Here is a 26,259-nt window from a genome sequence, read left to right as displayed (position 1 = left end):
GAGAGAGAGAGAGAGAGAGAGAGAGAGAGAAGTATAGTTACTTGGATGTAGCGTGGGCACATGTTGAGCTAAACGGTCATCCTTGAGCATGTGAAGCAATGTGGTTTTACCTGCATTATCCAAGCCTAGGAAGAGAAGCTTGCCACTCTTCTTCCACAATCCTGAAACAATAAGGAAATTATACAGATTAAATGAATAACAAGTTGGTAAAGAAACAGAACTTTCCTGTAGAAATTTACAATACTAATAAGAAATGTCATACAAAATTAGATAAACCAAATTAATACTAAATTTTCTATTACAGATTATGAAAAGATGACTGTTTACTTGAATCAGATAACAAATATGATAAATGTAACTGTGATCTGAACAAGTATTATTCACTTAAAAATAATTGCAATTATAAAAGAGCTTGTTTTACAATTATCCTTTCAATGAAAGATGAAATTATTTCAATATTATATCCCAGACGATTGTTCTGATAACAGAGTTGACTGTCTTGACAATAACGTATATATATTTATCGTTTCTGAATACTCCAAGCACTGTCGTGGCGATACGCGATTAAAATAGTATATTTAGATTAAGATTTGCTTGAATTGCTATACGAGCGGTGATTGCAAGACGACGAACTGACGCAAAGAAAATTTTACTCACCAAGATAATTCAGCACTCCAGCAAACCAGTCCCAAATAAACATATTTGTAGCTGCGATTATGTGACGTGCTGTGTGTGTGTGAGTGTTAACTAACGAATGACTCTGCAACAATAGCAAGGCAAGTTAACAAGAGGCCAACGTGACTCGGTCGGCTGATTCTTTTTAAATCCGCCCTCGCAACCTTGAACTTTCTACACAGGGAGCGAGGTGCGAACACGTCGTAGTCGTCGTACTCGTGTGTACCTCGACGATCCGATTCCTCTCGGCTGCACTTCTCTCCACCTTCCTGGAGCCTCGTGTTCTCTTCGCGCTGACAAGTCTAATTACACGGCTCGCTTAGCTTTGCAGCGACGAAGTGTAGAAAAGAAGTGCAGACGAGGCGGAACTGCGATGTGGAATTTATGACGACTCGCTTATTCTCTCTCTTGCCATATGATTGACGACGTGATTTATTAACCCAAGACAACGGCTCACCAGATCTCCGTCTCTCTCTTTCTCTCTCGCTCTTTCGTTTACTGACACCAGGCAATTATAGCCTCTCCCGATGTCTCTCTCTCTCTCTCTCTCTCGCGAATCAACGAGACGCAAGATCGACGGCCGATTTCCCAGAAAATCGTTAAAAAGCGACAGCCGGAGGCCCGTTACTCGCCCGTGTTGACGTATGTTTCACGTACCCAATGTGAAAAAAACGTACGGAGGCCGCGGGGACGGAGAAAAGTGCTTTTCCTCCCATAGAAAGAGCAGCCCGACCACAGAGCCAACCCGTTGGCTGGCACTGCTGGCAGTTGGCACTCTGGGTGACGTCTACTTCCGCTCGCCATACTGCACGGTAATAATTGCTGCATCACAGGCGCGAGATTTTAAACATTTTCTTTTTGCTATACATTTAATTGCCTTTTAACTTTCAAATTATTTTATCGCTGCAACGCAAAATTGTATTTCTTTCTTTTGCGAAACAATTACAAATTGCTTTTAATCTGGAAAAAACAATCACCTTTGAAGGATAAAGTAGGAAAGTAGAAATAGAGAGGCAACTTATCCTTTAAATAGGTATTTGAATTGATATTGATAGAAAGGGAACATTCAGAAGCATGTTCAATATAAATTTCAACGTATCTCTGCTTACTGATTTATTTAAACCTATTGATAAGTTTAAATAAAATTTATATTTACACTTATCAGATTTAACTGGAAAATAAATTTTTTCTTAACGCTCTCATCATGTTCTTTAGAAGAATGCCGATTATCCTACATCAAAAGCATGTTTACATCATGAAGCTATGTGGAAAAAATAATTTTTATCTCTTATCTCGCTGTTTTTCAAGTGCATCTGTAGAGGAACTAAGAAACTTGTACAGAAAAGTAACCTAATCAAACTCCAAAACAAATAGACTATTACAATTGCTTAAACATATTAAATATGTATAATCATCATATCGCATAAGAGATTATCGATATTCACATATCTAAAGATATCTAACATTTCTTTTATAAGCGTAGTTTATTACGTCTTTCGTATTTTTCCTATAATAATAACTACTAAAGTGTTATTGTAATTAAATTAAAGTTCTGTATGTTTATTACAAATGTTAACGCGAAATTTGCATTATCTTCATGTCTTTACTTGCATTAACTTAATGTCTCAATTTGACATGAAAAATTGAAAGGCTACAATTATTTACATCGCGTTATTTTCTAGAAAAAAAAAAATTACCTACGCATTACATACACAGTTTTATGTAAGAAGTAAACGTCTCGGTGTAGTTGAAAAATCAAAATTTGCTGATTGTTCGCAGATACGAATTTACTTACTACGCAGTAGCACCGAAACTCTTTTCATCCTAATCGCGCCGATATTGAGTTATAAATAAATTGAGTGATTTGCTTAGAGCGCATCTTGACTGGCTTTATTTCTAAGGGACGAAACAGACGACGGTGGGATCCCACTTAGTTTGTTGGGCGATAAAAGGTACGTCTTTCTCGTGGAATCCTGTGTCACGACGTTATTACTCTGAAAAAGTTAAGTATGTACTTGAAAAAACTATTGCAGTACATCGCGATTTAAGAACGGTGCAAAAACGATTTAAAATAAAAATTCAGCTTTGAAGTGTCTAGAGCACAATAGTGTAAGATAACCTGTGTAAGATAACATGAAATCTCTGATAGTGGTCAATAAAATGTGAATTAATAATAAATACATCAGACTAGACAGTCACAATATTTCTTTGTCCATATTCTAATTTTTTTAAATTACAAATATTTTTTTACAATTAAAACAATTAAACGAGCAAGGAAAGTTTCTCGACATAAAATAAAATAAAATTAAATAAAATAAAATTAAATTAAATTAAATTAAAATAACATTGTATTCTGCAATATTTTCAGGCTACTTTCTGCTTGAACTGCTGAGAGACTTACACTAATTCAGGCTCTAGGCTCTCGAAGCTCAAAGTCGGGTTTGTTGCGTATTTAATGTGAGCCTAGGCATCACCTGCTGCGAATTCGAATTTGCCCCCGAATTGACAATGGTGGCATATGCAGACTGCTGAGAGCACGTTCGCATGTGCGTGGGCCAATGCGACTGCTGGCACGGGTAATTACAGTAAGCGGTGTTCCAGCAACAGTAAAACATCGCTTCCTGCCCGCATTTGGCGCACCACTGCTTTCGCTTGGTCTCCTCGACACACCGGATCTTCTCCTCCTCGATCTCTTTGCGTGCCTCCTCGACCGCTCGTAATTTCTCCGCTTCCAAACTCGCGCGCATCTCACGCAGGGTACGATCTGGAATTCACAACGCGCTTCCTCAAGTGTTGTGTTTCACGTTGATGGTGACTGACTGTCAATTTTTTTTTTTTTTTTTTTTTTTTTAGAAGAAAGAAAAGAGATACATACCGGCGTTGTGTTTCAACTCGGCCAGCTGCTGCTGATGCTGCCACTTGATATGTTCGATCTGCATCCGCAGGAAGAATACGGTCGCCTGGTAACTGTCAGCGGTACCGTTGTCGCCGTTGACATTTTCCTGGGCCGCCTCCTTGTACGCCTCTTCCATCAGATGGCCCATTTTTCTCGCGAGAGCGTGCGCATCGTGGTGCAAACGCGCGCTAATCGGTCCGGCTTCCGGCGGTAGCAGCTGATACGTGGATGACGTTTCATGGTTAACAGGAGATACCTGAGTAGTAATTCCGCCTGTATCCGACAAGCGTTGAACATTTTGTAAATTGTGTAATCTGCAAGGGAAACTCTTTCTAGCTTTGCTCTGCTTCTTTGGAGGGGAATTATTATGCCCCTCCTTTGTCGCATCCTTGTTGCCCTGGTAGTCGATCGTCGGCGCGATCTGCTTCGCGGGCTCAGCTGACTTGCCGTTCACCACGAGGAGTAGCACAGACTTGTCCGTTATGGGAACGATCGCATTCGCCGATGGAATGGTATGAGCTTTGGACGTTGTAGAAGACAGCGTCAGATCGATTTCAGTTATGTTCTTTTGTACACTCGACGATTCCTTGTTACTGTTCAACGACATCCTGGGACTGACCTTGCTCGAATTCGATTGTTTCTCGTTCTCTTTGCTCGGAGAAGCACGCTTCAATTCTTTCTCCGCGTTCATTTTGTCGACCATTCTCGTTTTCGGTTTGAATACTTTATTGTTTTTCGTATACTTGGTAGTAGCAGCAGTAGTAGTAGCCTTCGAGTTGTCCATTTGTGAGAGCGCCAGTTTAGGATTGATAATATTTTTCAAAAGGGTTCTCTTCTGCACTCGCGCCGAACTCGCGTCAGGCGATTCAGTAACCGATTGCGTCGCAGTCTTGGGCGCATTTTTCGTAGACGATTTTTCATTCTTCGCTTTCGGCAAATTATTTTTATCTGAGCTACTGCAGGTATCAGGACTCGTGCTATTATCTTCGTCGGCATTATCCGTAAGCGTAACATTTAATCGAGACGTCGATGCGTTTCTCGATCTACCGTCTCTTACCGTTTTCTTTTGAGCAACTTGTTGAGGTGGCGACTTTACAGTCATTTGATCTGCTCTCTTATTTAATTTACTATGACTATCATCTACATCAATTTGCGAGTTTAAAGTATCCGTAACATTGGTATCTAATTTTTGTACTTTTGACGCTAAAGTACCTTCGCTCTCCTTCTCACTAGCGTAAGGATCTATCTCACCGATATCAGCCGACTCGTCGCTCTGTGATTTACCTCTGACGACACTCCGTTTTTTCTGCGGCGCCTTTTTCTTCTGAGGCGTGGAAAATTCGGGTTTGGGAAAATGATTGTTGGGCTCGAGAGGGTTGTAATTAGGTAGCATCAGCTGTATCTGCATCGGATCGTTCGGATCGTACTGAACTTTGGCCGGCGCAAACTTGAACTGACCAAACATAAGCGCGAGTTTTCTGCAGTGCCGAGTAATCTCTTGCACGCACTCGTCCATGTCGGACTTACGTTTACGGGGGGATGGCGCGGGCGGCTCCTCGGAGTACAAGAAGAGATCCTTCGGCGGTACCCAGGCGCGGTCGTGCTCGCCGAAGAAACGCACGTCCACGCATCCTTGAGAGTTGACGCGAGGCATCGCTTTTGCCGGCCAGAACGGGAAACCCTTCAGTTTGGCCCACACCAGGGGATGCGGTCGGCGGCAGGGCTCGATAAACCACGAAGGTTGAGGCCTCGGCAAATTTCGACCGTGTGCGTAGCAGTCGGGACACGCCTCGATTTCCGAGACTTCCTGACGCACCACTTTGATAATCTGTTTCGACGCGTTCGTCAGTTTCGACGTGTCCGTGTAAACACCACCGCCTGTAGATATCAAAAGTTTATTTTGTTTATTTTTCAATTTTAACACTCACGATTTAGACGAATTTAAAAGCGCAGTGTAGTTCACGTACACGTATTGAATACGATACAATTATGTTGAATCCATTTTGCATCGGCCATAAACGCATCGGTACTGCCGTAAAGCTTAGCCCGCACATTCGATTCCAAAAGACTTAGGTCCATCGGCTTGACAACGTAATCCAGGTAATTTGGTACTTCTGTGAGATCCACCGGTTTGCAAAATGGTTCAGACTACAATCAAGAGTAAAAAATTAATTAGAAATACATAAATTGTAATAACCCAATAAACGCTATAGCATTTAATGAAAATAGAATGCACGTACGCCGGGATAGTCGCGTAATCTCTCAACCACATGTTTGAGCAACATGCATAACTGATCGACGGACAATTGCGCCATGGCTATGGAGCGCGTCTCGGCGTTTTCCGCTTTCAAAATGGTCGCACATTCCCCGCATATCCACTTGTCCAATGATGGCGGCATGCCTCCTATACATTTACGATGCCACGAGCGTGGACAGGCGGTGCAGTAGGCGTCGACCTTCTCCTTGTGACAACGCCAACAAAATCGATCGTAGCCGGCTTTTAATTTCTTCCTCTTGCTCCTGGTGCCGCTCTCCTCCACGGAAGATTCCACCGTCGCGGTCGGTGGATTGCTGGAAATATCAACGCGTACTCCTTTTTGTATCTAGATACATCTAGATGTTTAAAAATATGTCTTACTTATATATAAACTTTCTATGTGGCGCGTAATACAAGTTAAAGTTACCTTACGGTTTTTCGCTTTCGTTTTAAAACAGATGCTCCTTTTGCCGGAGTATCTTTGCTATTTTCTCTCTTAACTTCCTTCTCTTCATCTGTACTCTGAGGATCCGCAAGTGAGGCTACATTTTGCACCTCTTGCTTCTTATCCGTCTCACTGTCATCCTGTTTACCATCAACTACCAATGATTTTAAATCATCTTTGTTTTCATTTTTTACATCTTCACAACTGTTTTTCTCCACAGTTATACATTCAGTTGTATCTGACATTAAATTCTTATCCTTTGCATCGGCAGCTGTATCGCTCGGCTCAGTGTGGCTGTCAACCGGCGGCGAAGCGGTTGGTGATTTTTTCTCGTCCGCGTTTGATTGTGCCATCGAATTTACCTTATCCCCGACGGAAGATTTTACCGAATCTTTGCTGCTCTCGTTGGACGCCATTTTGATTAACACCTTCGACAGAAAGCATTTACATACTTGATTCACTGACAAAAGGTATTAGTGTATACATCAAGTATACAGATCCATATATATTATCTATTTATAAAACGGTCACGTTTTCTACTGCCATCAGTCAACTATGTAGCTATTATTACAAACCAAACCAGTTGGACTAAATTCCATAGATATGTAAAAATCAAATATTTATTTCAACACGACTCGAACGTAAAGATACGTATATTATCTAATAAAGATTTTGTGCCCGCGAGTTGTTATTATCCATGATAATAACAACTACATGTTAGTGACAATTTGGGAATTTAAAGCGTAGCTTCTAGATTTGCTGTAAGATACCAGCATTCTCGCTTATCGGTTATCGTCGCATTGTAAAGCACCGCGAAAGCGTACGCGGGTGCGCACGAGGTGTCGAGCGTAAACAGGTCCTTTTACCTTGTACAGAGAGATAGACAGATATGACGCGCTTATGCGCTACTAGTCGACTGTCCCCGGGAATTTGGAAACGAGCCGCCGGCGCGGCTTAGGAGAGTGCCAAGTGTAAATGCAGTGTCGCAGCGTCGCGGCCGTGCAGTCGTTTGTTGTGACTCAACGTGCTCCACTTCCAGAACGTGCTCGCCTTCCTCTCTTCTGCTCCTCTTGGGGTCCGGTGAGATGCCAGCCTTTTGCCAGCCTTGCCAGCCTTGCCCGCTGACGGTGGCGCCATCCGTCGTCAGGTCAGGTGTCCCTCACGGGCACTCGCGCGGATGCCATCGTGGTCACGTGATACTCTCCGTTCCGCTGCTATCTTCCATCCCGTTTCTGTCCTCGTCGATCGTATACCCGCTGTGACGGGGGTGTGCGGAGGTGTGCGGAGGTGTGCGGAGAGGACAACTGTCAACCGTCTGAACCGTCCTCCGCGGCACGGTGATCCGGCCGTGAGGCGACTCGCGACGACGAGAAACTACAACGAGCAGAGGAAATGAACATTTCGATTAGATTCGTCTCCGCGATCCCGCAAAGGCATCCGTGAAAATGAGATGAAGCAACAAACAATAAACATAAAGTCGAACGAAACGTTAAGAAGTGAGGCTAAAGATTGCACGTTATAGAAGAAATTAACGTTCGATCGATCGTCGCACGTACCGCTCGTCTTCTTCTTTCCAGGAAGCAGCGGGATGCGCCGCAGGCTGTCATCCCGCGATACATTTTGCGTCAGCCTCGCGAAAGACGTTCCTCCTGAGTTCCGCGGCAATGTTCTCGCTATTCGATCGGTGTTTTCGCTCTCGCGCGCATAAATATCGAATGGAAATTGTCAAATTTGCCTCGATATCGTAATTGCGGGACGTCTTCTCGTCTGGATTAGACATGACAATTCGAGAATCCCCTGTCGCTGCCTCGGCTCCTCCCGTGTGTCTCATCAAGTCATCACTGTCATCCAGGCGTGTCCAATAGGTTATGTGATCACGGTCGTCGGTCAGTGGTCACGTGGTGCGCGATAGCCTAACCTCCTCTTTTTTACCCTTTCTCTTTTTCGCCTCTCTCTCTCTCTCTCTTCCATTTCTCCACTGCAGTCAGTGCAGTCAAGTGCTTAGTGCAGTCAAGTGATGCGATACAACCAGATACAACGATATCGCGAGCGAAGCGATCAGCATACTGTGAATGGTGCGACGAATTGATTATGGATCGCGTAGAGCAGCGTAGAGATGGTAAACAAGTCACACAACAGCTGTGACTTTATCTAGTCACATTCGAGATAAATGGGGAACGCCGCGGACGAATCTGTGGCTGGGACCGAGATTGATCGCTGAGGTGTGGAATTCTCCAAAGAAACGGTCGGGACTAGGCACAGAGCGAATTATGCCTCGAGGATTACGCGACAGTCCGGCCGTTCGGCAGACTGCTTAGGTTATGTCGTTTCGTCAAAGTGTTTGTATCTCACCGAGAAACTCGTTGACCGCCACGTAGAGAGAGAGGTTATAATGGGCGACCACATCGGCGATAACATATTAATCCCGCAAGTCGACAATGTCGTGTTGGTCGACAAGAGCGATAGCAATAACAAGAGCATGGACGGGACGTTGTGCATCAGTGGTCATCATCTCATCTTGTCCTCCAGGCAGGACGACGGACAGGAGCTTTGGGTAAATAATTTATTAATCATCTTGTCTGTTTGTATTCCTTTTTCTCATCAGATTAGCATATTTGAATAATCTCTTTTAAACAGACAATCTGTGCATTTTGTGTTTGAAAGAGAGCAATTTATCTTTTTAAACATATTTAACAAAATTGACATTTTCATCACTTTCAATCGCACGCTTTAAACCACAGTTTACTTTATCGAATTGTTCTCTTTTTCGGTCAGTTGATGAACAGAAATATCGACGTCGTAGAGAAGAAACTGAATACTCAGAGCCCAGGCGGTAGCATAATATTGAAATGCAAGGATTTTCAGATCCTTCAGTTAGATATTGGTTCCACTAATGATTTAATCAACGCCATATTGTCTATAGAGAAGCTGATATCACTAGGTAATTTGACATAATCTGTATGTGTTTGCCCAACATTGCTCGAGGAAATAAGATATTTAATTATCCTGTTTGTACTTTGCAGATCAAACTCTACAATATCCATTCTTCTATCGACCACAGGCAACCAACAACATCATGATACAAATAGAAGATGGATGGACAGCATTTGCACCTGTCTCCGAGTGGTCCAGATTGCTGGCGGCTCACGGGGATGAGTGGCGTATCAGTTACCTGAACAGGGATTACAAAGTTTGTACTTCATATCCGTCGGCAGTCATAGTGCCGCGTCAAGTAGACGACAAAGTTGTAATAGCTTCGGCTGGCTTCAGGGACGGCGGAAGGTTCCCTGTTTTGTGTTACAGACACGAGGGAGGGGTAAGTAAAATGTATATTAAATTAAAAACCTAAAATTAAAACTAAGTAACATCTACTCAACTGTACTCGCGACTGTTCGATTTTTATCTTATTGCAGAGTATACTGTTGAGAAGCAGTCAGCCGTTGTGCGGTGCCACTGGTAAGAGATGCAAGGAAGATGAAAAACTGTTAAATGCAGTTCTAGGTCCCGGAAGACGTGGGTAAATATACGACTGACATACGATTGCTCTTAAATCACAGATATCTGCTTTCAGACACTTGTTATAATTGTGAAATTTTAATTGCACAGTTACATAGTGGACACAAGGTCAGTTAGTCAGGCACAGGGTGCCAGAGCCAGAGGCGGAGGTACGGAAATGGATACGGCTTATCCGCAATGGCGTAAAGTACACAAACCAGTTCCTCGGCCGCACGATTTGGCCGATAGTTTCTACAAGTTAATAGAGGCTTGCAACGACGTGAACAGCTCCACTTCGCAATGGCTGTCGAAACTGGATAACAGCGGTTGGCTAACCGCTGTGCAGAGCGCCTTAAATGCTGCCTGCGTCACCGCGCAATGCCTACATCAAGAAGCGGCGGCTGTGCTAGTGCACGGTGCGTATGTGTATATATATATACGTCAAATATTAATAGTAACATTTGATAATTAATATTGCAAAAAAATATTGCGTTTTCATCAAACTACTCTTTTTCTTCGGAATATCGACCGTAATGATATTATGATATTATGATATATTTTCGATTTATAGGTAGCACAGGCAGGGACTCGACGTTGGTGGTAACCAGTTTGGCTCAGGCAATATTGAATCCTGATTGTCGAACAGTACGAGGTCTTCAAGCGCTCATAGAGCGTGAGTGGCTACAAGCCGGCCATCAATTTTTCAGCCGGACCCGTTGCAGTGCCTATCAGCCTTCGAACTCGCAAAATCCGACGCACGCGCCAACGTTTCTGCTTTTCCTCGATTGCCTGTACCAGCTGCATCACCAGTTCCAATTTAGCTTTGAGTACACCGCGGATTTGCTCGTCAAATTGTACAAGCACGCCTATTCCTCGAACTATGGTACATTTTTAGGTATGTGAGATAATGTATTTCCTTTACATAAATTCTATTACTATATATATTTTTATTATAAATCTCCCGTTTTCCTTTATTGCTATTTATCATTGTTACCTTTGTTCATCGTTGTGTATATATTGCTCGTTTATTTCAGGTGATTCGGAAGCGGAGAGGATAAAATTACGGCTGTCCGAACGAACTTACAGTTTATGGTCGTACATGAATCAACCGGACGTTTTGGAACAGTGGATAAATCCGTTGTACGAGCCGAATCCGGGAGTAATCTGGCCCAGCGTCGCACCCATCAGTATTCAATTGTGGAGAGAGCTGTATCTCGCGCATACGAGCGCAGCCCCGTGGGACGGTATGCTCTCCTATGCGAAGCAGATCAAGCAGAATCACACGGCAGTGCGCAAAGTAGCCGGACAGCTGCAGGCGCAGATCAAGCAAGCGTTGGAGGAGATCCGATCGGATCCGGACATGTCGCGGGGAGACGCGGATAATCAAGAGGATCATCCCCATATAGCGCAATTGAGCCTAGAGTCCCAGAGTACTTGATACAGATTGTAGAGGTCGAAGAAAAACCGAGAGAATCCGCGCTGCTGTTCAACGATCTTGTCAATATGCCTTTAATTATACAATACCACGTTAATCCGCAAGGATCAACGATCTGCCACGAATGCTGAAGCCTTCGTAATAAATTCTCGACGCAATTCTTTCGACTTTTTTCGCCGAGATGAAGAAAAGGGTGTCTATTAGATCTTAAGAATAGGTCTGCGAAGCGTATCGTCGTTGTCAATATAGATTTGAATATTGCGTATCGTGTAAAATGTATTTCTCTCACGTCTATTTCAGTCAATGCCACGCGATTTTCGCCTATATATAAATAGTGTAAAACTCGCATTACCGAAAGGATGTCAAGTTCTAAGTGTTTAAACGATTTAAGCGAGACGAGATAAATTGTGATATTTTTTATTTCACGACAAACGCATGGTTCATATCAAAACCATGAAACAGAGCTATAAAACGGTACATACACAACATTTACATTTATATATATATATATATATATATATATATATAAATTTTATATATATGTATATAAAATACTGTATACATATATAATTTATTTATCCAAAGGTACAGTAATATAAACCAATGAAAATGAACTGTATATTGTTGATCCATTATTAAAGAGCGAGTAATTGCGAGGGTAGGACTTGCGAATTTTTCATTTGAACATACGAAGAGAAGGAAATCTTGTTTGTTCGGGGGTACGGAGCGAGTTTTTACCGTTATTCGGGAAGCATGGCGGGAGGGCGGTGGACGAGAGAAGGGAAGGCAAGGGAAGAGGAGAGGGGAGGTTAAGGGCAGGATTGTTGCCGCTGCCGTGGCAAAAGGGGGAGAGGGCTGGAGGGGAAAGCGCGGCAGGTGTTCACACACAAAGAAACTGAAAGGGAATCCCACGGCCATTGGCTCCGCCACTCAGGAATGCATAGAGTTTCGTCAGCGTTCGCGTTTCGCGATCGAATATACATGCACGTGTACGCATCCTCTTAATATACTATATAATCATGAGACTTAAGAGTAGGAGATACATCTCTCTCTGTACGCCGCGTTAAGTTGCAAAACTCGGAGAGGACAAAGGACAGCTCCAGGTGGCGACGAGGGGGTGCACGCAACTTTAAACGAAATTAAAGCGATTAACGTTGTGTGATTTTAATTTAAGCAGTCTTAAGGGAATGTCTTAAGCGTCGTTTGCGTTCTTAATGTTCCTTGAAGGCCCCACAGGTTCGCGCGTCTTGTAAGCGTAACAGAATTCGCGTGGGCTTCGGACGGCACACGAGGGTGAGAAGAAGCTTCGAGAATAAAAGATTAAGGTGTAATTTCCGACGCCTGGCTCACCCCCGCGTTCGCCACGAATGGACGGGGAAAATCATTTCGAAGCGCGTCTATCGCGTGGGAGATGCAGAACTTGAGACGACGAAAGAGCCGCGAAAGGGGGTTGACTTCGGATGTGTAAATACGCACTCGTGCTCGTCGGAGTATCTCGAGGACTAGAACGTCCTTCGACGCATTCACGACGCCATTTAGGCATCACGTCTTGGCGGCGGTGGCGGCGGCGGCAGTGGCGGCGACACGGGCGAGCGCGCGCGGAGATTATTATACCGGTTTCAAATCTACGCGACGGAGGAGATCCGCGACCTCGCGCCTGCGACCGTTACCTCATGATATCGCCGTGTAGCCTTTCTCTATCTCTTTCTCTTTCTCTCTCTTTATCCTTGTGTCGATCTGTCCCTCAATTACCTCGCGATATCACTTTTTTTTCCCCCGGAGAATCTCGGGAGAAGAGAAGAACAGGTGTGTTGGTCCGCGCGCGCGCGCGCAGGCGCTCGCGCTCGCGCTCTCCTCGCCTCAGCACAGGTCCAGTATCCTTGGATGAGTGTGGATCTAGTCACGCATATAATCGTGAAACGTGGACTGAATTCAAACCCATCCAGGGCCGCTGGACGGGCGTATCGGACGATCCCACGTTGCCCAATTTCCCTCTTCCTCCGAAGGAAATTCTCTCTCCTCAGGGCCGATCCCCGCGGAAATTTCCTCGTCCTCGTCCAAAAGAAGAGACACAAACGTCGTCGACGAAGCCGGAAAGCAGAGTGATGCGTCCGTCGAGAATGGCATTAGCGGCCTCACTCAGTAGTAGGGGCATTCTCGGAGAAGGGGCCCCGTACCGCCGTTCTCTCTCTCTTCTCCCCTCACCCCCGTGCGGTTAGTCAGTCTCTCTTCGTCCCGTGATCCTGGCTATTTCCCTCTCTTTCTGTCTCTTGCTCGCAAGCAGGCAGTTACCGTCGGTGAGGCCCTTAAGGAGGGGCGAGAGAAGGGACGCTTTTTCCCAAGGCGTCCGGGGATCACAACAAAGAAAGATGCGATTTTCGAAGCGAAGAGCGGAGAGCGAAGCGACCACGGAGAGACGTTTCTGGACAGCAGCCTGAGAGCGGTGGTAAAACGTTTCTGTCTCTCCTTCTCTTTCGCTGCAGAGAGAGAGAGAGAGAGAGAGGACATGTATACATATATACCGGAAGGCGATGCCGTATTCCTGAGTAAAACGCGTTCGCCCGTTTCGCTTCCGCGAATTAGCGAGATGAATGCCGGATTCTTCTTTTATCAGCTCGCCAAAAAAGAAAGTAAATGTTCCTATGTAGATGTCATACTACCATCGCTGCGGAGCACCGAATTCGTATCCGCGGCCGTACTTCGAGCCCTCATTTCGAAAAACCTGAGCACCACTGTGCTTCAGAATCAAGGAGCACTAACGGCGGTTAAGAATGTCCTCTTCTTATCTGAAATAAACAAATAAGTTACCTGAGTATAGTTCAAAGAATTTGATGTTATGGACATACACATTATTGGTCTTGTGGACTTGAATAATATGACATTGGAAATGCCACGTTTGTTATTTTTATTTAATTTATAGCAAGAATTAAATTAATTTCGTATATGTTTGACAAATTGAAGAAGGATATAGATACAATTTGATATAAACGAATCTCGTGATTGGCAAAACGAAATATGCAAGATCACAATTTATATTCTCTCTTCCTACAGATTAAAAATAATAGAAAGGAAAAAAACGCTTTTATTTACTTTATTTACGATTAAAAGAGTTAGTTAGAAAACGTGAGATTTATTTTAGTGAAGAATCTAAAGAAGAATCTGGAATAATCTAGCAGCTAGCTAGAAGATTTTTCAGAAAAAGATAATGCAATTCGAAAATTGTCTGGCAATACACATCTTTTGTTCCGCTCTAAGACTCTTTGTGGCGATTCCTTTATGCCCTACGCATTGTTGCACACTTACTTCGGACATTCGCGATATCACGCATTGTCAGTGAACTCTCCAGGTACAGGGCGCCGATTGTGTTGCGCAACAAGCGAGCGTGTGCGTGACCTTGAACTTCATCTTTCCTTTATCTTTCTCCCACAGCATCCTGAGAGAAAAGCTAGCGCGGCAGCGGTGATTCATTTTCGAGATGCGGCGTCGTCCGTACAATTCGCATGAAAATAACGCGAGGAGCTTCGACCTGTTCTCTTCAGACAGGAATCCGCACAGATGAAAATACGATATGCGTTTAAAATTTCTAACGTTAATATTTCAGTGTTGAGACGAAATAATTTTCCTTCCTTCCGACTTGTTTTCTAGTTTCGTTCTCCCTGTAATGCAAACGTAATATTTGAGAGACGCGCGTATTTTTCGTGCGTTCTTTTTGGGATGCACCCTTTGATACTATACACTCTTTTGATCTCGAACGTGTTATTTTCTTACCGCAAACCTCTCCGTGGTAAACATCACACGGGAATGTTAGGCGTCTATAAAATCCGGTTGTGAACCGCTTGAGATATTAGAGGGCCGCTAGAAACCGAGGAAACTCGCGATAAAGAAAAGAATGACGACAAACTCGCAGGTAGCCGTAAATGGAAAACGGCGTTGCAAGACAATTTTCGAAATAACTCACGTACACGTACGCGTAGTCAAATTAGAATTGTTAACTGAAACGAATTCTAATTTATTCTACTTATTTTATATTCAAGAAACACGCAAGATGCGTGATCAACGATAGAAACAATTTTCAGACGAGAAAAAGTATAATATATATTGATCGACGATCCAAATTCATTTAAAACAATTGTTCATTAATTTCTCGAATTAAATTTGAAAATCGATATTTTTTTATTAGAGTTTTTTCTAGAATAAAATACTACTTTGCTTTTGTACAGAGCAACACCTTATTAATGTCTAGGAAATGCAAGTTCGCGCGATTTATGATGCACCCATTTTGACAGAAAAAATCGGAGCACCACTGTGAAAGCTACACGGACACTCTAAAGACGGTTGAGAATAGAAAGAAAGGAGGAAGGTGAAGAGAGAGAGAGAGAGAGAGAGAGCGGACGAAAGAGGAGCGAAAGAACGCTAGGTCGTGGAAAGCGAGTGGGGAAGGAGCGAGGTGAAGCTTGCAATTGTTGTTTCCATGATTTATACCTCGAGACTCGAGAGCCCAGCTAGAAGCATCCAGAGAGCATCCTAAGCGAAAAACCGGACCGGTGCGAAACCGATCCGGGAAGGGAACAAACGTACAAACGTACTCTGTTGGGAAATCCGACCAACTATCACAGGGAGCGATTCATCGATGGACTTAGAAAATCGCGGAATGTCATTGTGACGCTATCTATTAAAACTAGTCGGAACCCTGTAACCGATTTAGGATTCTCGACAATCTCGACTGTGAAGGTAACGAATTTTATTTGCAGTTTGCGAAGGTTTGCAACAGATGACGCTGGCAGTGACTTTTAGTAGTTTAGTACTTTTAGCATCAATGAGGTTAGATGGAATAAAATAAACACAATGGATCGAGCGACGAGCTTTCTGTTTTAGAAACAAATAATATATAAATTGTTAATGACAAAAATTAATATCTCTACTTGTTATTGTGTACGTATTGCAATTATAATCTTGCTTATTTTATAAATTGAAACAAAGAAAGTTTTGGTTTTTGAAAATTTTTGTAATATATTATATATATATATATATAACTAATTGTGAATAATTTACTTTATCTTATTCCTAATAGATATATATATATTAATTTTAGCGATTAAAATTCCAAATTCTCGAAAATTTTAAAAAATTCTTAGAATTTTAAATAGTGCAACCTCCTCATTAATTTAATTTATTTTCCTGGTCGATTTTTCATCGAGACTTTGATGATTGATTTGACAAACCGTACTGACGTGCAATGATATATTGTTTCAATGAAATTCTCAAATTCCCAAATTCTCTCACAGTATATAAAAAAAGATTAGAGATTTGGAATGACGATCAATTATACATAATTATATAAGAAATTTTACTTCAACTAATATATTGAATTTAATCGTTCCAGATTATACTTAATGGCCTTTCTATAAAATCGAAATCATTCTTACAATAAAGGCACGACCGAAGAGCATGCGAATTAATTCTTTTCATCTATAATAATGCATCGCGATATCAGTAAATATATATAATTATATATATATATATATAGACTTCTTTTTTGCAAGTCATAATTATTTATTGCTATCGCGAACAAGCGGTTGCAGTTGAAATTGATAAGTTGTAGCAGAGACTTCAACAAAAATGCCGATTAAAATCCATATACCAAATGTGCTTGCCGATGACTCGCGCTTGCCGTTTCGGTCTTGCAGAAGGATCTGCGTGCCATTCAACGGATGCAGTAAGTAAAACGGATATGGTAAGGACGCAGCGACTATTCTAGGACGGAAGTACACGCATGCATATACACGTGTCCGTGTTTAATAGCTACGGGAGTTCGTCGCTCTCTACGATATATTTGTGGTACTCTCTAAAATTGTCTCGTGTCCACAGGAGAGCACCTCAGACTCGCCGCGAGTCCTCTTGGTTTATTTTCGCGTCTCCTCGTCGCCGGGAAGGAGGAGCCCGCGGACTGCAGCGCAAAAAAATCTCAGCGATACCGAAGCGTGTGTAACAGCTACGAGAGTAATTCTTGCCGCAAGTTCAAAACCGATTATTAAAATCGGGCAAAAAAGGGGGGAAAGGATTGAACTTTATAACGCTCGCTCCAGGCACGATTGGGTCGGCCGCGCGCGAGCGTCGGTGCCGTCGGTTACGCAATCTCATGACCCTACATAGTCGGATAAGCGTGACGAGCGTCACAGACATAGGCGGCGTGCTCCTGGGACGGGCGTAAATCGGGTACGCACCGAAGCTATAAGAGACCGGTCGTCCCCGCTTAAGCACTCAGTTAGGCCAAGATCGTTCGAGGGAGTTCCATCGCCAACTCCGTTCAAACGGCCGTCGGAAGTTATAATTAACGCATCAACGAGTGTTCGGCAAAGCCAGCCAGGTTTCGTGCGCGCAAGTTTTCGTCCCATCGTTCTTCATCATGGTAAGAAAATCTCACGATCGTAAAATGTCTGTTCTCTTTGCTTTAGAACGATTCTCGTCGCTCACTTAATAAATAAGCTCGCGCGCGAGTGCGACGTAATGCGATGACATCATTATACTTATTGGCAACAATCGAGTCTGGTTCTTTCGTTGACGGGCGATCTGGTATTTCATCGCAAATATATGTGTTTTCTCTTCGGAAGAAGAAGCGTCGAGAGTACATACATCCGAGTCGATCCGTTATCGTCGTTCGAGAAATTTATTAATCCTTATTAAAACTGACGCGGATCACAGAGCAAAATTTTATCTAAGGATGGATCTTTCCGATTGGCGCGAGAGCGACGTTTGCAGTTGCATTACGTTGTTGCTACTTTTAGAAACAAAAATTTGCACGTCGCAATATGCGACAAGCTCCGCTGCGGCGAATAGCTCATCGCCTTTCGTTAGCAGCGGCGCTTAGAAAAATTTTGCTGGTTTTTCACACAAGACTAATGGCTATATTTCCACTTCTATTCACTCGCGGATCTCTGCCGACCCTGGAGCGTCCTACGTACATGCATGTATTATATAGTCGGCATTCTACTCGGACATTTCTTATATGATCGAGAGAACCTTCTCTTTTAAATTATCTATATAATTATTGTGTTAGAATGCATATATATATATATATATATATATATGTGTGTGTACTGATCTGATATGCATTTTACAAATGTATATATATTCTGATCCTTTAAATCATTTTTATGCATCATGAAGCGCATATAAAATTACAAATAGAATTTTGTTACAAATTAACGGGTCTAAATTATAAATCTATAATTAATACAGACCCAGGCAGAAATGATCGATCTACAGACCGCGATCATTTCAGTTGCGTCTGAGGAATGATTTGATAAAGTGGATTTTGATTAAAAAAAAAATAAAATAAAATAATTTATTATCAGACTGCAGCTTGTAATATCTTTTGCAGCGTGAATGCATATCCGTCCACGTAGGGCAGGCGGGAGTACAAATTGGAAATGCCTGTTGGGAGTTGTACTGCTTGGAGCACGGTATCCAACCCGATGGGCAAATGCCGTCGGACAAGATACTCGGAGGCGGTGACGACAGTTTCAACACCTTCTTCAGCGAAACCGGCGCCGGAAAGCACGTTCCCAGAGCAGTCTTCGTCGATCTCGAACCGACCGTCGTGGGTGAGTGTGATGTGACATTTTATATTATTATAATATGCAGCAAAAGTTCCTTACCTGGACGATCGAATTTGATCCGCCTATTCTTTCAGATGAGGTGCGCACAGGTACGTACCGGCAACTCTTCCATCCGGAGCAGCTGATAACCGGCAAAGAGGATGCCGCCAACAATTACGCGCGCGGCCACTACACAATCGGCAAGGAGATAGTGGATCTTGTCCTGGATCGCGTTCGCAAGCTGGCGGATCAATGCACGGGACTCCAGGGCTTCTTGATTTTTCATTCGTTCGGCGGCGGCACCGGTTCCGGCTTCACGTCCCTGCTGATGGAACGACTATCGGTGGACTACGGGAAAAAGTCGAAACTGGAGTTTGCGATTTATCCGGCGCCCCAGGTCTCTACGGCCGTTGTCGAGCCGTACAACTCGATCCTCACGACGCACACCACCCTCGAGCATTCCGACTGCGCGTTCATGGTAGACAACGAGGCCATATATGACATTTGCAGACGTAATCTGGACATTGAGCGGCCGACTTACACCAATCTGAATCGCCTGATCGGCCAGATTGTATCCTCGATCACGGCCTCTCTACGCTTCGACGGCGCGCTCAACGTCGATCTAACGGAATTCCAGACGAACCTGGTGCCCTATCCCAGGATCCACTTCCCCCTGGTCACCTACGCTCCCGTCATATCCGCGGAAAAGGCCTATCACGAGCAACTGTCCGTCGCCGAGATAACGAACGCCTGCTTCGAGCCCGCGAATCAGATGGTCAAGTGTGACCCTCGTCATGGAAAGTACATGGCGTGCTGCATGCTCTACAGAGGCGACGTAGTACCGAAGGACGTTAACGCGGCAATCGCGACTATCAAGACCAAGCGCAGCATCCAATTCGTCGATTGGTGCCCCACGGGATTCAAGGTCGGCATCAATTACCAGCCGCCCACCGTCGTTCCCGGCGGTGATCTCGCCAAGGTGCAGCGTGCCGTCTGCATGTTATCCAATACGACGGCGATCGCCGAGGCTTGGGCGCGGCTCGATCACAAATTCGATCTGATGTACGCCAAGAGAGCCTTCGTGCATTGGTACGTCGGCGAGGGGATGGAGGAGGGCGAGTTCTCGGAAGCGCGGGAGGATCTTGCCGCTTTGGAGAAGGACTACGAAGAAGTCGGTATGGACTCCACCGACGGCGAGGGAGATGCTGCAGAAGAGTACTAAAAGAAATACAAACTTATCGATTGAAATCTCTACGTCTCTTCATATTTCGTATATTTATACTGTGACGCTTGCCATTATCGCTTTTATTGCGAATTTTCTCTTTGCCTGATTTTGTAATGCAATCCGAAGCGATGTTAACTGTTTACCCTGCACTGCTTTCCCTTTTTCGAGCCCAATCTGATCCCTGATGATATATACGGTGGAGTCTTCGAGGAGCGTATTCGCTTCCTTACAACAATAGCTGTCACTTGCTCGAAAAAATAACTACTGAGAAATATAAGCACATCTAAAAATACTTTTTTCGTGTATTTTGTAATATTATTTATATATATATTATCAACCATTATACAATAGATTGCATTAATATATAGTCTTCGTACAATTATTATCGATCATTATATGTTACGTGAATACAAGGATGAGATGAAGGGGAGGCGAAAGAAGAAAAGTGTATATATTTCTTTAGAGGATGTGTCAAAGTCAGGTCGACAAAGCACGTCGTGATGAAATCGTTCGAGGAAGAAAGCGTACGACGTGCAAATTCGATTGCATCACGAGCTCAGCTCGCAATTTGTTGCACTTTTAGATTATTGTAATGCGAATGATAATAACGCGTTGACCTTAATAATAAAACTATAATAATAGCAATGATAATATTAATATAATATTTTGATAATAAACTAAAAAATAATAGTGCGAATAATAATAATAATAATAATCATCACGGTCGTCAACATCAATCTCGATAAAAACAACGCCGAATAAAATATATCGTTAGAATTTCCACCTCGCGCATGCATTCGATGAAAACAAAAAAAAAAAAAAAAAAACTTGCAAGCCAATGTGCATGTGCGCTTTATTTCGTTCTCATTATTATCTATTCTAGTCCTTTCAGCCACTTCGAGCATGAATGATTCATAATGCTCAAACTGTTAAAACAGTACTATATATCCTTCTCGTTTACATATACTCGGTTCTACGTATAACACGGCTCGGTATTATACGCAGATATACATACAGTTATACATTATGTTATGTATAGGATATAACGCCGACTTTTATTTGTACAAAACACACGTTGTATAAGCGGTCGATCGTTAATTACGGATGAAGAACATTACTAATGTAATCATTAGTGCTCGAATTATCAATTTGAACAACACTCCTCCGACAGCTTCAACAAGCCAAAGAGAATGACGAAAAATCGCAATGTTCCGCATTCGCGGCTTTGATTGCTCTTCAAGAGAGCTCTTCTTATTCAATTAAAATGTACGACCATATCGAAGACGACACGACTCTGGGAAAGATATTCTTCTTACTTGGTCCAACCAAGTTCGACTTGTTGAAGTTATTGCAAAAAAATGTTATTCAACTGCAAATGACGCGCGACGACCAAAGGTAAATCGAACGATTACTCAATTGCAAATCAGTAGATACGTAGTAAAGATTGAAACGGGTGTCGAATGTGCTAAAGACTAATCGATTGACGAAGATACGAAAGGCACGTCTTTTACATATAAATGAGTAAATTAATCCGTCGTAAAAGGAGAGGGGAAAACAAAAAATTCTTACATGATTCTGCGCTTCTGTATGTACAACGAATATTCATCATAATAAATTTCGAAATGGTTAAATTATTTTGTTAGGTCGAATAAATAGATAAAATTGAAAATTTCGTGAGAGCACACGTCGCCGTATTTCGGATTCCACCTCAGTTCCACTCTGAGTCACATCTACTTTACATCTTTTTAATGGACACACCTAAAAGCTGCTTACCGATTGTTCAAATTTGGTAACAATTAATACAAGCTGACGAATGTCGCCGTGAGGCATGATGACTCACTGTCATCGTTACGCGCTATTTTCTTTTTCTTTATTGAGTTGACATAAATTATAAAGTATTATGTCGATATAAGCGCCAATCGATAGTCTGTAATAAAGTTCTCAACTCTGTAACAATCGTAATCGACGGGCTATCATACGGCACAAATTACTTTATACATATCACGAAGACGAGTACATCAGTCCGGGAGTCAGAGACGATTTCTATTGTCCGGATGCTTTTGATACAAGAGGACTGTCGTATGAGATCCGTATATTCTCGCGCAACGCATTTTCTTTCGCACGCCAGCTTCAAAATTCTAGAACACAGCCTTTCGCATTCACTTCTACTTCTTTTTTTTTCTTCGCGATAGAGCCGATTCAGTATCGCCCTGCAGTTCAAGTCCACGAAAATCATTCGAGATAAAATATGTTTCGTATCGATATATATTCGCGCAAAGTTTACGCAAAGTATAGCATTATATCTCCATCCCTCCGCTTCACAAGAGAGACCTGCATGTACGAAATTTTTTCTCCTAATCTAAAAATTACCAGTTATAATCATTGAGATAATCTTGAGATAGAGGAAAAAAATAGAGTAGAAGCAAATAGCAACGATGACCATAATATAGCAACAACGTCGACAACGACGGCGAGGATGACTATGATAATGGCGATGGCGACAATAATAATGATGATAACGATAACGATGAATGATGATAATGATAATAACGAAGACGACGACGAAGGCGGCGGTGACGACGATGACAACGTTGGTGTCGATATCGACGGAAACGACGAGCAGAAAGAGGACGAGAATTTACGACAATGGCAACGGGGCAACGACGTCGACATTGGCAAACGAAATAATAAAGACGACAATAATGATGACGCCTCTCTCTCTCTCTCTCTCTATCAGTCTGTTCTTTCTTCGTCGCAAAGTATGCATATGTAACTCTTTATTGCGTTACACACAAACGGGATAGGAGAGGCAAAATTAAATAGCGGATTAAATACATTAGCGCGACGCTTAACAAATTAAAAACGTAAAAACATTAACAGTACAATATAGTTTCCTTATCGTAGACGTAATGCGATGGCAGTCTTGAGTCCTGGAAAGATGCTGTGATTGTTGCTCGTTCGCGCTTCGATTTTTCCTCGCGCATTCCTCCGTTTCATCTTTCGCCGTTTCGTCTGTGCTTCGTCATACTCGTCGAATCTCATCCTTTATCTTAAACCGAGCTCGCGTTTCGATCTTGAGTTTAAACTTGCATGTTTGTTTTATTTTTTACGAGAAGCTTTTGCTTGTGGCAGTGTCTGGAAATATAGATGTTAATTCAACGTTAATATCGCTCGGAGTTTCACAGCATGTGCTTCGCATTATACATATACAAATATATATATTTAATTATTCACGCGAATGTAATTCTATCAAAAAAAAAACATGACTTGATTTTCGCTGCAGCCATAAATTGAAATTATTGAAATTTAGCGCGAGCGCGTCTAGTCTCTAAAGGAAAAGCTTTGATTTTTCTTCCATACCTTTAATGAGCAACGCCCGGAATCAACAAATTAACCACGTCGACTGGGACGATCGCGATTGAGCAAGCGAGCGAGCGAGCGAGCGAGCGAGCGAGTTGCTGAAAATTTTCATTATTTATTCAGAACGGAGAACGGCAGTATTCTCCAAAATTATTCGTCGATACTATAAAAGAGGAAAGAGTCTGAAAGAAGAAATAGCGACTCGCTCGGTCGTATAATCGATTTGTAGATCATAGATTAGAAGAAAGAATGCTTTATAGCATAAGCATACTAATGTTCATGAGATAAAAATAACGTTTAATAGATCCGTAAGTATATTCGTTCGCAAATCTAAAGATTCTTTACGCGTCGAATAAGAGAGATTGTTTGAATAATTTGAATCGCTTACCTGAGCTACGACTACCTACGCCTCGACCGACTTCTTCTTTTCCTTCTTCTTTTTAAGGAAGGATGGCGTCCTAAGGCCCTTCTTCTTCTTCTTTTCCTTCTTTGGCGACTCCTCGCTAACGCTCACATCCTGCGACATGGAACCCTTAACACGGAAGGTCCCAACCGTAACCATAAACCTTTCTGCATGCACATGCATAGAGCGCCGAATTTTTCGCTTATGCTTAATTGTTCTATTAGTCATAATTATCTGGTCGCATGCAAATCGGTATAAAATAGAAGAATTTGTAGAAAGCGAATCTATTAACAAATCTATGAATGGCTATGCCGTAGAGGTGTGCGAATTCGAATCGAATAGTTAGGGAATTTTGAATCAACCGCCTATTTTATTTCAACTTCATTTATATATCTCGCGTGACCAATTATTCTTTATGTTTAATAAATAAATAAGTATTTTTGATGTATGTAATGTATCTATTATACATATACAGATTAATAAAATATTCAAAAGCATTCCAACTATTCGCGTATACACACATATTATTAATTACATCTTTTCTAGTTCAAAACGTCACGTATAAGATCATGATTTTTTGATAGTGAGATGTAATAAATCGAAAACAGGTCTTCAGTTTGTTTAAATCATTGCGTAAAATTATGCGAATCATAAATTTTGATATTTATTACGTTTAAATTAACATGTAAAGTAAATCTGGGAAAATTTAATTCAAATTCGATTTGTTTTCAAATTAAAGAGTTTTGATTCGATATTCGATTCGACCTGCATACAAATGATCGCACACCTCTACTATGCCGGCTCTGTATTATAAAAATTAATGCAAAAAGTAAAGCGACAATTCGCTCGAATCAAGACAAATACGCTGAATCTCTTATAGTATTGTAAAACGAGAAATATCTTATTCTAAACTTTATTGCAAAAATAGCGTTCCCATGTGTTAACGAATGCATGAGAAATATGACGTATAGTGTAACCTGACGTATGTATATACATATGCGGAGATTTATACAAGTCCACTAATTTTAAAGAATAAATCTAGAGCCAATAAGAAATAATTATCTAGACTGACTGAAAGTATCAAACATATAATCAAGAATCGTTTTAAATATGAGTAATAAAATGTAGAAGAAATTTTAATGCCCGATTTACCGCATATGGTATATGGTATTTGATAGTGTGAGATAGCTTTGATATTAAAATTTTTGCAACAAACCTCCTTGCTACTATGCGAAAAAGTACTGTGATGAGCGTCCGAGTGATCGCCGTTTACGGTATTTTCTCCTATAACATAAATAATGGATTATTTGGAACCTTTATTTGAATCCTCAGATCGTTGTAATAATAAAATAATTGAATCTCTGTAAGACAACAATGTAATGGCATAGCCGAGATAATTGCCAAGCAATCTGTAAGCCAAAGGATTGAAATTAATCCCAGAGTCTAGACAGCTGTCAATTATGCGTTATTAAAGTACTTGATAAAAAATGAAAAAAGCGAGAGAAAGAGATAGGCATCTTACCTTTCGAAAAATGTTGGTACTGGTCAGAGCGTCGTATTCACTGGTTGGGGATTCGTTACATAAAATTAATCATTCCCAAGCAAACAGGTTTTAACATCGCAGGATGCATGTATATCATCGATAGGATAGCGGGATAAACAGTGAAAATTAATGCAGGTTCGAATAGAAACGGATGCAGAAAATTTGATAAGCATTATGTGCAAACTTTTATATCATTAAACGCTTAGAAGCTGTGTTATAGTAGATGTATTGAAAATACATTGTACAAATGAATTAAGTAAGCATTTGCAATGCAAGTTAACTTACAATATCGTTAGAAGGAGGCAGTGCGCGTTATGACATAACAATCAGTCAAACTTATAATCACATATCAAGAAAATAAAGAATATTAAAATTAACATATTGCTAAGCAACAAAATCCTTCGTCTTTAAGTCACAACAGAAATAAAGAAAAAAATAATAATAATAAACGAAATTGGAAACATTAGAAAGCAAACGATATTAGCACTTTTATGAACGTTCATGCTAATTATAATCTAATCTAATGCACGTAGAAAATTGTCAAATTTTCTTTTTTGATTCAAATGTGCTTAAAGTCGATCGCGCAAGGATCGTGCGTCTTGTTCGTGCATAAAGGGACGGAACAATTATAAAAGCTATGAGAATCAAAATTTAACAGACACAAAATACATGAGTTTCTTAGCATCTAACGTTTCCATGCGTATTTATACAAATAAGTCTTTCTTCGGCAGCATATGATAAGATATCAGCGCACAAAATGATACGTAAGATCAAGTATACAAACTGTTCTTCACAGATGTGAATATTACAAGAAATTTTAAACAGAGCAACCGACACGCAAGCTAAAATGCAACGCGATTGCGTATACCGATGATTCCGGCGATTGTCTGATTATCGAAGAATATAGTTTTCCCCGATTAAAAAAAA

The 26,259-nt window shown here is 41.8% G+C and overlaps 5 protein-coding genes across 11 annotated transcripts in view; 2 read left to right on the top strand and 3 right to left on the bottom strand.

Moving 5' to 3' along the window:
* The window catches only part of LOC105456594 (GTP-binding protein SAR1b), a 3,504-nt gene extending 2,010 nt beyond the window's left edge, over nt 1-1,494 (bottom strand). Inside the window, exons 1-3 of one of the 3 annotated variants that reach the window (XM_011700765.1) lie at nt 1,333-1,494; nt 658-760; nt 42-161 (exon numbers count right to left, since the gene is read on the bottom strand). In XM_011700765.1, the coding sequence (XP_011699067.1) occupies nt 42-161; nt 658-760; nt 1,333-1,479 (370 nt within the window). In that variant the 5' untranslated portion in view covers nt 1,480-1,494. Of the gene's footprint in view, nt 1-41; nt 162-657; nt 761-901 lie in introns of all 3 variants that reach the window. The other 2 variants (XM_011700766.1, XM_011700767.1) reach the window with 2 other exon arrangements.
* A 279-nt stretch (nt 1,495-1,773) lies between these two features.
* On the bottom strand, nt 1,774-8,104 carry LOC105456592 (protein kinase C-binding protein 1). Of its 2 annotated transcripts, XM_011700762.1 has the most exons (8): nt 7,830-8,104; nt 7,140-7,647; nt 6,256-6,701; nt 5,812-6,142; nt 5,539-5,719; nt 3,551-5,449; nt 3,150-3,439; nt 1,774-2,669 (listed from the first exon to the last, which is right to left on the bottom strand). In XM_011700762.1, exons 3-8 carry the CDS (start codon nt 6,687-6,689, stop codon nt 2,544-2,546), a joined length of 3,261 nt encoding a protein of 1,086 aa, XP_011699064.1. In that variant the 5' UTR covers nt 6,690-6,701; nt 7,140-7,647; nt 7,830-8,104; the 3' UTR covers nt 1,774-2,543. The 2 variants fall into 2 exon arrangements, with proteins under 2 accessions (XP_011699064.1, XP_011699065.1); XM_011700763.1 differs by lacking the exon at nt 7,830-8,104 and having other exon boundaries at nt 2,582-2,669; nt 3,077-3,439; nt 7,140-7,512.
* A 157-nt stretch (nt 8,105-8,261) lies between these two features.
* Nucleotides 8,262-11,361, top strand: LOC105456593 (myotubularin-related protein 9). The gene is made up of 7 exons (XM_011700764.1): nt 8,262-8,827; nt 9,049-9,214; nt 9,297-9,589; nt 9,687-9,790; nt 9,880-10,184; nt 10,340-10,663; nt 10,803-11,361. The coding sequence occupies exons 1-7, from the start codon at nt 8,666-8,668 to the stop codon at nt 11,204-11,206; spliced, it is 1,758 nt and encodes a 585-aa protein (XP_011699066.1). The 5' UTR covers nt 8,262-8,665; the 3' UTR covers nt 11,207-11,361.
* Nucleotides 11,362-16,026: 4,665 nt separating this feature from the next.
* On the top strand, nt 16,027-20,318 carry LOC105456591 (tubulin alpha-1 chain-like). The gene is made up of 6 exons (XM_011700761.1): nt 16,027-16,135; nt 16,587-16,696; nt 16,777-16,919; nt 17,072-17,612; nt 18,585-18,807; nt 18,897-20,318. Exons 4-6 carry the CDS (start codon nt 17,610-17,612, stop codon nt 20,021-20,023), a joined length of 1,353 nt encoding a protein of 450 aa, XP_011699063.1. The 5' UTR covers nt 16,027-16,135; nt 16,587-16,696; nt 16,777-16,919; nt 17,072-17,609; the 3' UTR covers nt 20,024-20,318.
* Nucleotides 20,319-20,854: 536 nt separating this feature from the next.
* The window catches only part of LOC105456590 (protein hu-li tai shao), a 17,004-nt gene continuing 11,599 nt past the window's right edge, over nt 20,855-26,259 (bottom strand). For 2 of the 4 annotated variants that reach the window (XM_011700758.1, XM_011700760.1), the window contains 3 exons: nt 25,006-25,073; nt 23,775-23,903; nt 20,855-23,161 (listed from right to left, as the gene is read on the bottom strand). In XM_011700758.1, the coding sequence (XP_011699060.1) occupies nt 23,790-23,903; nt 25,006-25,073 (182 nt within the window). In that variant the 3' untranslated portion in view covers nt 20,855-23,161; nt 23,775-23,789. Of the gene's footprint in view, nt 23,162-23,774; nt 23,919-25,005; nt 25,074-26,259 lie in introns of all 4 variants that reach the window. The other 2 variants (XM_011700756.1, XM_011700759.1) reach the window with 1 other exon arrangement.

This window comes from Wasmannia auropunctata, unplaced genomic scaffold, assembly GCF_000956235.1.
Source record: "Wasmannia auropunctata unplaced genomic scaffold, wasmannia.A_1.0 LD335634.1, whole genome shotgun sequence".
NCBI classification, from domain to species: Eukaryota; Metazoa; Arthropoda; class Insecta; order Hymenoptera; family Formicidae; genus Wasmannia; species Wasmannia auropunctata.
This window is presented reverse-complemented; position numbering and strand designations above follow the sequence as displayed.